Raw genomic sequence first — 12,340 nt, 5'->3', positions numbered from 1 at the left:
CTAAGGAAAAACAAACATAAATTCAATCCTGATAATTATAACTGCCTCTAAATATATAGAAAATAGGATAAGCAAATACTCTTAACTTGGCAGCCACAGTATCCCAGGAATTTATAAATAGAATTATTTTATATAGATCACAACCCTGACTCCTCCCTTTTGGCATTCTGGGGTTCCTATGCTAAGATAATTTTAAACAAATCAGAAAACATTGATTAAAAAAGGTAAAGAAATAATACTGCTGTCATTAGATTCATGGTAGGCACCGATGTGCATAATAACATTATACCAAATGTGTATTCCCAACTTGATGACATCCAGATTCTCAGGGATATCCAAAGGAACTTCAGAAAGCCTAGTAAGCAATGTATACAAGCAAACTGAAATATCAAGATTTTTGTTTATTTGAGCTGAAATCATACCAATGAAGTGAGTGTGTTACTACTACATATAATAACTACAAACTCAGATTCTGTTGAAAACATACAGGAATTTTGGTGGATAGAATAACAACACTGAATGTGACAGCATTTACATTTAAAAATGTATATGGTTAATTTACTTTGGGGAAATTGTTAGTTATTTCTTATTCGTGTACCTGTTCATTGTCTTTTATGTGAGATCCTTCAGGAATTGCTTCTACACCTTTCTCATCACCTGTTCTTCTAGATGCATCCTTAAGAAATACAATCACTTTATCTTCTGGTAAGTACTCAGGGTCCCACAGGAGCTGATCGTCATTTTCATATACTAAATTAATAAAACATAATATTTTTTTAAATGCCAAAAACTGACAGTCTGTATTAAAACATACCACTAAACAAATAACTCATCCTTAGATCCACAATGTTAAGAGCTAAGAGGTGGAACTGTGGTCCTACTAGTTGCTTGACTTTGCCCTTGGGTAATATTCATAGCCTAAGTAAGTAAGCAATCTAAAAAGAGAAGTACCACTTTATGCCCCTTTCGAAATCCAGTCTGACTTAACCTGAGTTTACCAAATTTCAAGCTGTCTAGGTTTGAATAGCACGATAAGCACTTACTACCCTGGGCAAGCTAACTTCCCTTCTCTCTGCCTCATTCCTGAAATGGGAATAACAACCCTGTCACGTAAGGTTGAAAGGATTTAAAACACTTTAAAACAATTCTGGCATACATTAAGATTCAATGGATATTCATTATTTTTGAAAAGGGGTGTCAAAAAGATTGCTCACCCAATATCGGTGGTGGATTTGGGGCAATTTTTTCTCCTTTAATTTTCCTATGATGCTTGAAAATCTATTATGATGAGTATAAATCATTTTCCTAACAAAAGTCATGATGTTTTTTAACATGCATTTAGGTTTCACCAGAATTTTCATTAGAATAAGATTAAAGCCCAAATCTCACCAAAATTTAAAAACCGAAAAGGAGGAGAACCTAAGATGAAAGCCTTGTGGAATTCTAAACGACAGGAAGATGAAAGCATAGACAAAATTAAGGAACAGTCACAAAGATAGAATACCAAAAGTGTGGCACCACAGCGGCTAGGGGAAGAAAATGTTTCAAGGAGTAAATAGACTGCTTAAATACTGTAAAATGACTAGGATGGAAATTGTAAAAGGTATGCTGGATTTACTAACAAGGAGGGAAATGTTTCAAGAACATTTTGGGCAGAGATGGAACCCAAAGTCATACTGGCGAGGACTGAAGAGTAAATGTAAGGCGAAGAAATAAAGTAGAAAGAAGTTTTCTTGGCATTCAACAAGAAAACTCTTAAAAAGTTGGTCGTGAGGGAGGAGATAGGGCAGGAGTGAAAGAGGAAGTATAACTGAACAAAGATTTGGTGGTATTTGCTGGTTTTTGAAGATAGACATAATCATTTAAATGCCAATAGGAAAGGGCCAGCTCTAGGAAGATTTTGAATCTACGAGACAAAGGATAACTGATGGTCACAGGCCTTGTTATAAAAAAGAAATTAACACAGCTAATTAAACATTTCCTATGTACCAGGCACTGTGTTAAGTGTTTTCATATAAATGCCCTGGCCGCTCCCCACTGCCCACCACACACGTACACTTTAAAATGTTGTTCTACCTGTTTCCCAAAATTTATATTCTTCTTTAAAATACAACTCAAAGGATAATCTCTAAAAACATTTCCTTCCTAAATCTCATTCCTTTTTTAATCTGGTATAATCTAGTGACTATAAATTGTAAATAAATAAAACTCCTATGATAAAGTGAATTTGGATACACTGATTTCTGTCTTCTGCTCAGCCTCTGTTCCCCAAAGCCAGTAGACTACCAATTATATTCTTAGAGTAATGGGTAAGGGGTGGATAAGGCCTTACAAGTAAACCCTAATTCCAGATGAGGAAGACGGAGGGTGGGTCCCCGAGTCCCCAGGGTTCTCCCAGTTAGATACCCCCATATAAAGCTTATGAAGTAAGAACAAACTTCCTGGGAGATACTTCTGAAATCATTCTGGAAGTCCCAGGGAGCCACAGGACACAGAGATGTTTGTGTAAGCTGAATACACAAACATCCAGATGGCACCAAATGACAAGCCAGATCCCTAGAACTGTGACTACATAGCCAGATAGGGGAGCCCCGAGAATGTGACACTTCTTCTTATGCAATTACAATATACTACAAAATGACCATGCAGTAAGAACAAGTAGCATTTTCAGACAATAAAACCACACTGCCTTTCCAAAAACCCACCCAATTATTTTCCAGGTAAGTTTACATTCTCAATAAAATGACTTTTGACTCTGATCTACATAAAACAGGCAACACAGTTGATACTTATTAAATGTCTGTTGTAGAACAACTAAATGCCAAGAGATCATAAATTCAGAACTCCACTACTATGATAAAATACACTAAAATGCTGAGGGGAAATAATGTCTATAAATATGACATGACGGGAAAAAAACTCTTTAATAGCAACAAAGAAAAAAATATTCTTTATGGTAATTACATAAAGTGACAGGAACATGCTGGATTTTGAAAGATCACAATCAGTGAACTGTAACGGCATCTTCTAAAACTATCTCTAAATGGATTACCAAACCTAACTATTCAAACTTTTAAAAACCAACTATGCCTCATATTACTGGAGTATATAATTTACATGATTATATGAAAGAGTTCAGAAGGCAGGAACTCACCTAGTACATTAACACAGGTTAGTTGGGGAAGTGCTTCTTATGGCATTTTAAATAATAAAATTAAGCTTGCCAGGTAAGCAAAATGAGTTGTCAAAATAATTTAACAAAGTTCATTATATGTGTGTGGGAGTGGGGGGAACTAATGTAGAAAGTTGAGAAAACATCACAAAAATCATAAACTTCTGCAATCTGGGAAATTAATTCTCAATGAATAAATGTATATTAACCTCCAGTTTTAGGGCTTTTTTAAAAGTGTTATTCCATTTTTAATGCCTAAGTAAAAATTCTATCTAATCAATATATATTATAAGGATGACAATGCTGATCCATAATCAGAATTACTGAGTAATGAGGCTTATGACAGAAATTTCCATTCTTAAAAGGTCACTCTGTGATTAATGACATGCATTTTAAGTTGTCTGGCTGAGCTTTTCATATGTATAGACAGGCCCCGCTTTTGCATTGTTACAGTTATACCACCTCCCTTTTACGAAAGACCTACATTAGTACCTATTTTTGCTAACCAAAAGATATCTGAGGAGAATTTTCACTTTTATGAAAACAGGCAAAAAGTGAAAATGGAGTTCAGTGTGTGCTTGCAGTAGTCATTATGGAGACAGTGCACATGAGCAAGAGTGCGTCTGCCCTGGGAACAACACTCAGCATCAAGCCACCACGGATAGCTCTGAGCCATGTGATCATCTGTGCTTTATTTCGACTTACTTTGTGCATCCATTTGCAAAGTGTGTCCTAAGGTTCAGAAAAGCCTCCTATCATTCCTGCTTTTACTATATGTTAATGTTACTTTAGGCTTTATGTTTACTTGGTATAATTTGGTAGGTAGGTTATTTTTTGGATCTGGGAGCTCTTAAAAAATTATACACGGTTTTAGTTCCCCCTTATACACGGTTTTGCTGTCTGTGGTTTCAGTTACCCGCGGTCAACCGTGGTCTGAAAATATCCACAGCATTTACCTCACGTCATCTAACCACAGTCATCGCATCATTTCACACCATCACAAGAGTGAACAGAGAACAGTAAGATATTTTAAGAAAGACTACATTCACAATTTTTATTACAGCCGATTGTTATAACTGTTCTATTTTATTATTCATTATTGTTGTTAATCTCTTACTGCGCCAAATTTATAAATTAAGCTTTATCATAGGTATGCATGTGTAAGAAAAAACATAGTATATACAGGATTTGGTACTATCCACGGTTTTACTGTGAGGGTGGTCTTGGAATGTATCGCCCATGAATAAGGGGGTGATACTACTATCATTGCTTCTTGGTTTTACGCCATTTCAGCTCAGGAAAGGTTTCACTGGAACGCTCTCCTTTTGGATAGCGAGGGAAACCTATATGGGTTAAATGAAATGCTTGTTTCAACAGTATTATTACTATTATCACTAAGGGTAATGCATGTGTTCAGTTTTCAGTAACTTAAGAATCAATCTGTCAAATGTTCACTAGAACAGTTCACATGGTCCCTTGCTCTTCACTGCTCCTAATTCCTAAGCACCATTTACTTACTCTAAAACTTATGCCATGTAAGCATCAAAGTTTGGCTGGGAATCCTCCCTTGAACCACAACTTTCCTTTTTTCCTAAGTAGCCCCTCTAATGCTCAGTTAACTTATTTAGTCCAGGGTTCTCAACATTCGCACTACTGACATTTTGGCTGGATAATTCTTAGTGGTGGGGGGACGGGGACATGCAATCCTGTGCACTATGACTTTTACTAGCATTCAAATTATTCAGTCTTATCACAAAGTTGCAGTGTTTACTCAGTTTTGTACATCACAGTGATTATAAAACACACAACTTTGAAAAATGATACATTGTATCTGCTCAGTACTTCTTTGGGAATTAAAACCTTTCTATCGATCTGAGTGGGGCCGATACCACCCCTGGGAGCCCCAAAGAACAGATAAATGAGCCAGGGCAAGCCAAAGTACTCACTCATCTTTCTGGTCACAAAGGAGGGTGGGGAAATTCTCATTTTTGCTGGTTCGCTAGCTATAAGGACAGTATAAAGTATAAGACAGGAGCTCCCAGTAGCCATCTTATCTTGTCTGACAATAAAGGAAAGACAAAGAAGGAACGGACACTTGATAGCATAAGAACTACTAAATCTAGTTACATTCGAAGCCAGACATTCCAGTACAGAAATCAGGTAAGTTCTTTTTTTTGTGGAAGCTAAACTGAACTGGGTTTTCGTCACTTGCAAGCAAAAGACGATAAACTGATGTTTTCTGAAAATCTTAATAAGAAAACCTAAATATAATGGGTAAGATTAATCAGCTAGATTAATGCCACTTACTAAGCACTTGCTATGTGCCAGATACTACAGTATGATTACGAATTCTATATCAGTTCTGCACCCACCTAATAACTCAGCTAACAAATGTTTACTAAGTGCCTATGTGACAAGGATTATCCGAGGTATTAAGAATACAAATATGAAGAAACAAATATGAAGAAATAAATGATTACAGTATACTGTGTTTAGAATAAATAATTTACATAAATTTAGAAAGAAAATGTTAATGTGTAGTTAAAGTTTTATAACCAAAATAGATACAGGTTCAAAGGAACATGCCTCAAATGTGACTGTAACTAATACATCTTAATTTAATAATTGTTTGAATTAGGAATCATAACTGATGAGCAATAATAATCTGCATAGAATCTAGTAAAAAAAAAATTAGATATCACAGAAAAAAAAACATCAATGTCTCTCCAGGATACGCAATAATTGGGTTTCCTTATATCAATGAAAAAATTCAAATCCATCTGTCAAATAATTCCTACAGTAAAAATATCAGGATATCTCAACTTTATGGCACTTTTATCCAAATCATCCAAACCAAATGCTCCCCTTTTGAATGTGTGCTCACCAAACCAAGGAAAAAACACCTTATAAATTTTTCTCTGTAAGAATGCACTAGTTTAATTAGCACTATCCCTTTGATAGCTTTATTTCTAACAGCATGGTTTACATAATAGTTTCACGTGAGTTTGGCTTGTATGCATTGGGTACCAAGTGGAAGCGAATTCTGGGTATCATGACCAAAGTGTGAATTCCCGGAACTCCACAGCTGAGGAGAGGCTACCACAGTGACCCCTCCAAGGCAGTATCACCTCGCTAAATCTAGTCTGATCCTCACACAATCCAATGCGCTTCAATTCTCAAAGTGAGAATTTGAGCTCTGTCAAAGTGAGAGAGCTTCATAACTTACTGCTTTTCCTGAAAAAACTTAAGTATAATTGCTTTCTAAAACTGTTAAATCTGAAAACATTAAACCAAAATTTAAAACATTTAAAATTAGAAATTGTGATCATGTATTCACTGTTACCTGACAATACAAACATGTTAAAATAAAAAAGAGAACATATTAAGAGATAATTAAAACTATCCTTAGCCATAATATTAACTCGCCACATACAAAACTAAGATGTTTTCCTACCCACCTACAAAACACACAATTTTCAAAGACAGGCACTGTTATCTTCCACAGTCAAAATGTAATGAGTGTGTAATAGAGTTTCTTTAATAAAGAAATTTAATAAAATGGAACAATGTCTAACTTTCAGTTCTTTATTTGAAAAGAAAGAACTCAATGTTGAGCATGTACTAACCATTATATAACATGTAAGTAAATCATAACACCCACAATTACAAAAATAAATACAAAATCTAATGGACTATTAGTTTTGCACACAATTACAATGCATTCACAAAACATATGCACAGAACTTCAATATTTAACAAGGTCACTCCATATTGATACCTTCAATGTTCCTATATGTTGCAGAAATTAACTTCAAAGTGAGTATAAGCTGTTACTGCTGTATTAAAACATTTTTGCTATCACTAGAATTTATAGGCCTGAAATGCTGCCTTAATTGCCTCTGACCTGCTGCTTGCTTTGAAAGCAGGTACACACTTAGGACACAAAATAAATTTTTGGAGGGAATGCTAAAAAGAAAACAAAACAACAAAAGACTTCTACAACTCCAAGAGGCTCTGCATACGTAATTTAAAATGTGGATGAAAAAAATGGAAATTAAAAAAATGTAAGATTTCTAGCACAGAGTGATGTCACACTGCACACAAACTCATTGAAATACACACACACCAGTCTTTCTGGAACTCACCCAAGTGAATAATCTGAAACACTTAAAAAAAAAAATTCTGAAGTATTTTGTTAGTGGAAGTTTAAGTATTTATGCCTTACCTTTGGACTTCTAGATAAAATGATGAAAATCATGTACAATTTAAGTATACAAGTTGTTTTCCCAAATTATTTTAAATACACAAATATCAAAGTACTCAACTTTAGTAGGTAATATTAAGTTTCAGAAGCAAATAAGCTTTTTATATCAGTGGTTTACTCAAGTGTCTTTTTAAACCTGTCCAACAGCTTCCACTGAAATAAAATAACTTTTAAAATCTAAATTATATAGGCTATGAAAGGGTATATTCAGTGTATTTAAATACGGGAGGTTAAAAAAGAAATAAATAAAAAGTTGAGATGTTTTAAGTCACTTAACACCAAAAAATAATTTCCTGTTTTCACTAGACTTCTATAGACAAAACTGGAAAAACAGAAAACATATTTCTTCTTAAGAGAAATAATGTAGGGTCCTCTTTCATAAGTCAATGGGGTAACACAAACTGTCATGTTCTTATCCCATTATAAAACAAAAGTTCATCACTTCAAAAGCATGAATTCAACCATTAACTTTACTAATAACCCACCTTTTTCATTTTCTTTGTATCTACAAATGCCAACTGGAATCTCTGCTTGAAACATGGAGCCCACCATAATCTCCTATTTTAAAAATAACATAAAACATTAGTAAGATCTATAACAGATTTTATATCAATTTTCTAGCATTACCATCCTCTTGGGTAAACTGTTCTTGGTCTCTCTGTCATAAAATACAGATAAAACCAATTAACTACCTCAGAGAAGTATTATGAGGATGAATGAGTTAATAATAGGAGCTTGGATATGATTGGATGAAAATATTAGTAATAATAATGCAACAGAAACAATGAACATAAACTTTACTTCAAAATATGCAGAAAAAGAAAAATGAATTCTTACTAAGAAGTGCAAACAAACACTGAAAAATAGAATGTCAAATTCAGGTATTTTCAGAGTATCTGCACTCTAAACTCTGGTCCCTGGATCGACAGCATCAGCGTCACCTGGGAAATTGATAGACATGCAAATAAATGCTCAGGTCCTCCCCCAGATCTACTGAACCAGAATTGAACAAGCTGTCCAGGTGATTCTGACACACATTTGGGTCTGAGAACCAGAGCTTTAAGATAAAGGAAGTAACAAAAGGATTTGTTTAAAGCTCAGTTGAGGTCAAATGGATGAACTCCAAACCAAATGGATAGGCAGGTTAGTGCCCAACTTTCATGAGAACAATACAAAATGAAAAAGCAGCCTCCCCAAAACATAATTAAATCTTCTTTTAGGAAATCTGGTCATCAAAAATATATAGTCAAATCACAGATTAGGAGAACCTGGCTGTTCAGAACAACAGACAGACACTGGATATCACAACTGATGAGATTTTATAATACACAGGGACCAAGATTACACAGACCCTTTTTTGTCGGGTGGCTAAATGTTAAGAATAAATTTACTGCGTTTTCAAAATGAAGACATAGGAAGGAAAGGAACAAAATCATGGTGTAGTAAGTTTAAATAACTCTTAGGATTTGAAAAGTTCCTCTCTCCAGTTACTGTTACCCCCAATGATGTTAGGATCTCATTGTATCTAGTAAAAATTCTAAGACATCCTCTATGTAATAGGTTTATTGCTGCACCTGTACAGGAAAACCAGTCAGTTTCCTAAAAACAATATCACACACAAATTTTCTCTACTGTTACACAGGGATTTTCTTTGTTTTTCACTATAAAAAAAGAGCACTTCATTGTCCTTTCTTGAGCCTCTTTTAACTTTACTAACCTATGCTTATCAGAGAATAGACAGTCACGTTTTCAACCCTGGCTTGGGGCACTTTTAAAAATCTCTATGCCTGGATCTACTGCAGACCAATTAAATTACAATCTCTGGATGAAGACTCTGGTAATCAATATTTAAAAGTCCTCCAAGTAATTCTAACATGAAGCCAGGGTTGAGAACTTCTGAATCAGTATAAAGGTAAGACACCTCCTTTTCCATACTGAGTTCAGAATACGTTTTCGCCTGCTAATCTATTCTGTAGGAAAGGGAAGGGAAATAGCATTTAGTAGCATTTATGCACCAATATCTAATGTGTAATTTTCATTAACTCATCACCAACTTTGGCAAGGCTGAAATTGTTATTCCCACATTGTATGTGAAGAGATGAAACTCAAAAACCTTAATTTCCTCGAGAACACAGTATTAGTATAACTTGAACTCAGATTTGATTTTAAAGCCCTTTCCTCTACCCCAGTTACTATACAAATTCAATTTTATTTTACAAGCCTTAGAAGATGAATCTCTACATCTGGACAATTTTTTACTGCAACAAAATCACACTAACATAAAACAATCTGGATTTACCATGGCCTGCTTTATTACATACTTTTCCTGAGGAAGCAACTAATATTCCCCAGCAAAGAAGCCTTCACTTTTACCCTGTTCTTCTTCCTCTGAGCTTTTTGTTCCATTTTTAAAAAAATAATAATGTTTAATTAAACACTATATTGAACACGCCAGATACAAAACAATCAACTTATGTTGGAGAAAAGATACATAAATTTGAATGTGTTGTGGCCAATATCAGTTTAAGACGAGTCCCAAGGTTTCTAGATTTTTATCATCTTAATTTCTGCATGGTATAAAAATCAGAAAAACAAAACAAAAAACCCGTTGCCCAAAAATGTCAAGTAGTAACTTCTGTGATCTTTGTTTTCTGTTTTCAGTCCCAATATTCATTCACCACTCACTCAAATTAACACTTTCTATACTAGGCTAACTTTCCCTTACCATTCTAACCCAAACTGATGTCTCTCTCTTCTAAACATTTCTTTCGAAACCCATTAACTAGATCAATTCTAGCTGAAGAATCCTCAGGTAGCCCAGTCCAAGTTTATTTGAATACTTCATTCTTCCTAATAGAAACTCTAAATATGATGTACCTTTATATTAATCAGCAAGGAGTCAGCTCTTTTCTAAGTTTACCCCAGGAATCCCAAATCAGACAACTTTAAACAAACTTAAAAAAAAAAAAAAAGGCAAAAGAACAAACAAAACAACAGGGTAAGCTCAAAAGTATTAACTAAATAATTAAACAATCTTGACTTAAGAAATGCAGAAAGCCACACAATTTGATGTTCTGGGCTATTCTGTTTTCAAAGAAATGATTGTTTATGCTCTAAATTTAAAATCAGACCTAGGGGAAAAAAAAGAACCACAAAAAACTCAATGGAGTTTTTAAGAGGAAAATCAGGTGATCTATCTCAACAAGAATGATATAATTTATTCTATATAAATGATTAGCTCTAAACAATTTTGTAAGACATTTTGATACATTTTCATAAGTCAACTGCTTTGCAACAGTTTAAAGTTAATTCATCTCATTAAATGCTACACAATTTTGTAATTTAAAACTTATGTCAATATCTTTAGATTCATTTTAGAAATTAATTGTGCAGTTTTAGAGAAGCCCAAATCCATCTCTTCACACAATACACTTGGAGTTGTAAATATCAACATTAATATAGGATAGAAAAATGTTTATTTAAATTATTACATAAAATTTACTTAACAAGTGCCAAAGCCTCCACAATTGCTTTCCCAAGTATTTTTTTAAAAAATCACATTTGATACTTTTTACAGTGCGCAAAATTCTAATTCAGCACTAGTTCAGAAATTTGGATTTCTAATCTTGGTTTGAGTACCAACTTGCTCCACAAAGACCGATTTCTATACCATTATATTATTTTATAAAAAGATACTTTCCGTATCTGAATGTATTAGGGGAAATATGAACATCTACCCAACATTTAAATGTCACAAAAAGGGCTTACCTCAACTTTATCAACATACAGAGTCAGTAAAAGAATAATTATGCTTGGCTTTTTAAATATTAATTTATCTAAGTTTTTGGAAAATATGGCTCTAACTACCTTTTTCCAGTCTTCTGATGGAATATAATCTTCATCTTCTTCAGATTCTTCTTCTATTTCACTATCTAGAATAAATAAGACAATAATATTGTAAAATGATTGCTTATCCTGTCAACACCTGTATTATTTGTATTTTACTTTTACATCTACCTTCAAAATATGTAAATGTGCCCAAAGGTATTAGCAGAGTTAGGCCAAGATATTTCTAATCAAAGAATACCCTATCAGTTAAAAAAAGAAAAAACAAACAAAAATCCCATAAACCTTCTAGGACAGTCCTAATATTAGACAACTATATTCTCATGAAATGATTTCCTAAAAAATCTTCAGGAAAGAAAATTGATTTAGAATCAAAATAATCTGGTTCTAAACCTAATTCTGCTATCAACAGCCTGGGGGCAGAATTACATGATTTCAATTTCTACCTTACAGAATGAGAATTTAGACAAAACAGTGGTTTGCAAACAGTGCTCCTTGAAACACTGAGAACTTTATAGCATCATTTTGGGGGAAAGCACATGAAGGGAGGGTTATGTATGAAGACCTCCATTCTCCCCAACCTCCATTTTATTTAGAGCAGGCAAGCTATTTGTTTACATTATGGAGTAAGAACGTATTTATAGAAAAGGGTGGGAAATCTGAAAACTATTAGGTTCTCAGCATCTTCCCAACTCGAAAATGCCACACAAAGTTGAAAAGGACAAAACTACATATAGAAATTAATTCTTCCTATGGAAAAACTAAGAAAGGTAGTCTATGTACAGCTTCCATGCACACATCACAACTGAAACATCAGATTATAAATATGAAATAAATATTGTTTCAAGAGGTAGTCACTTAGCATCCCACTTTGGCAATGGATCTGGCTCTCTGTTTAAGGTATTAATACTACCTTTCCCGAAACTTAAAATTGACAGAATTATTTTAGTAACTCTCTATTTGCATTGGTACCCTTTTCAATTAGACCATATCTTTGATCAAAACACAATAAAATTATTATTAGCAGCACTGTATTTACTTCTAAACTAAATCTGTAA

At 33.9% G+C, this 12,340-nt stretch overlaps 1 protein-coding gene across 15 annotated transcripts in view; it reads right to left on the bottom strand.

Annotated features, from left to right (window-relative positions):
- Nucleotides 1-12,340, bottom strand: part of MIER1 (MIER1 transcriptional regulator) — a 94,196-nt gene that overhangs the window by 52,162 nt on the left and 29,694 nt on the right. For all 15 annotated transcript variants that reach the window (XM_033113582.1, XM_033113583.1, XM_033113580.1 and 12 more), the window contains 3 exons: nucleotides 11,304-11,368; nucleotides 7,922-7,994; nucleotides 599-750 (listed from right to left, as the gene is read on the bottom strand). In XM_033113582.1, the coding sequence (XP_032969473.1) occupies nucleotides 599-750; nucleotides 7,922-7,994; nucleotides 11,304-11,368 (290 nt within the window). The remainder of the gene's footprint in view (nucleotides 1-598; nucleotides 751-7,921; nucleotides 7,995-11,303; nucleotides 11,369-12,340) is intronic.

Source organism: Rhinolophus ferrumequinum, chromosome 9, assembly GCF_004115265.2.
Source record: "Rhinolophus ferrumequinum isolate MPI-CBG mRhiFer1 chromosome 9, mRhiFer1_v1.p, whole genome shotgun sequence".
Classification (NCBI taxonomy): domain Eukaryota; kingdom Metazoa; phylum Chordata; class Mammalia; order Chiroptera; family Rhinolophidae; genus Rhinolophus; species Rhinolophus ferrumequinum.
The sequence above is the reverse complement of the archived record's forward strand: the minus strand, read 5'-3'. Positions and strand labels throughout refer to the sequence as shown.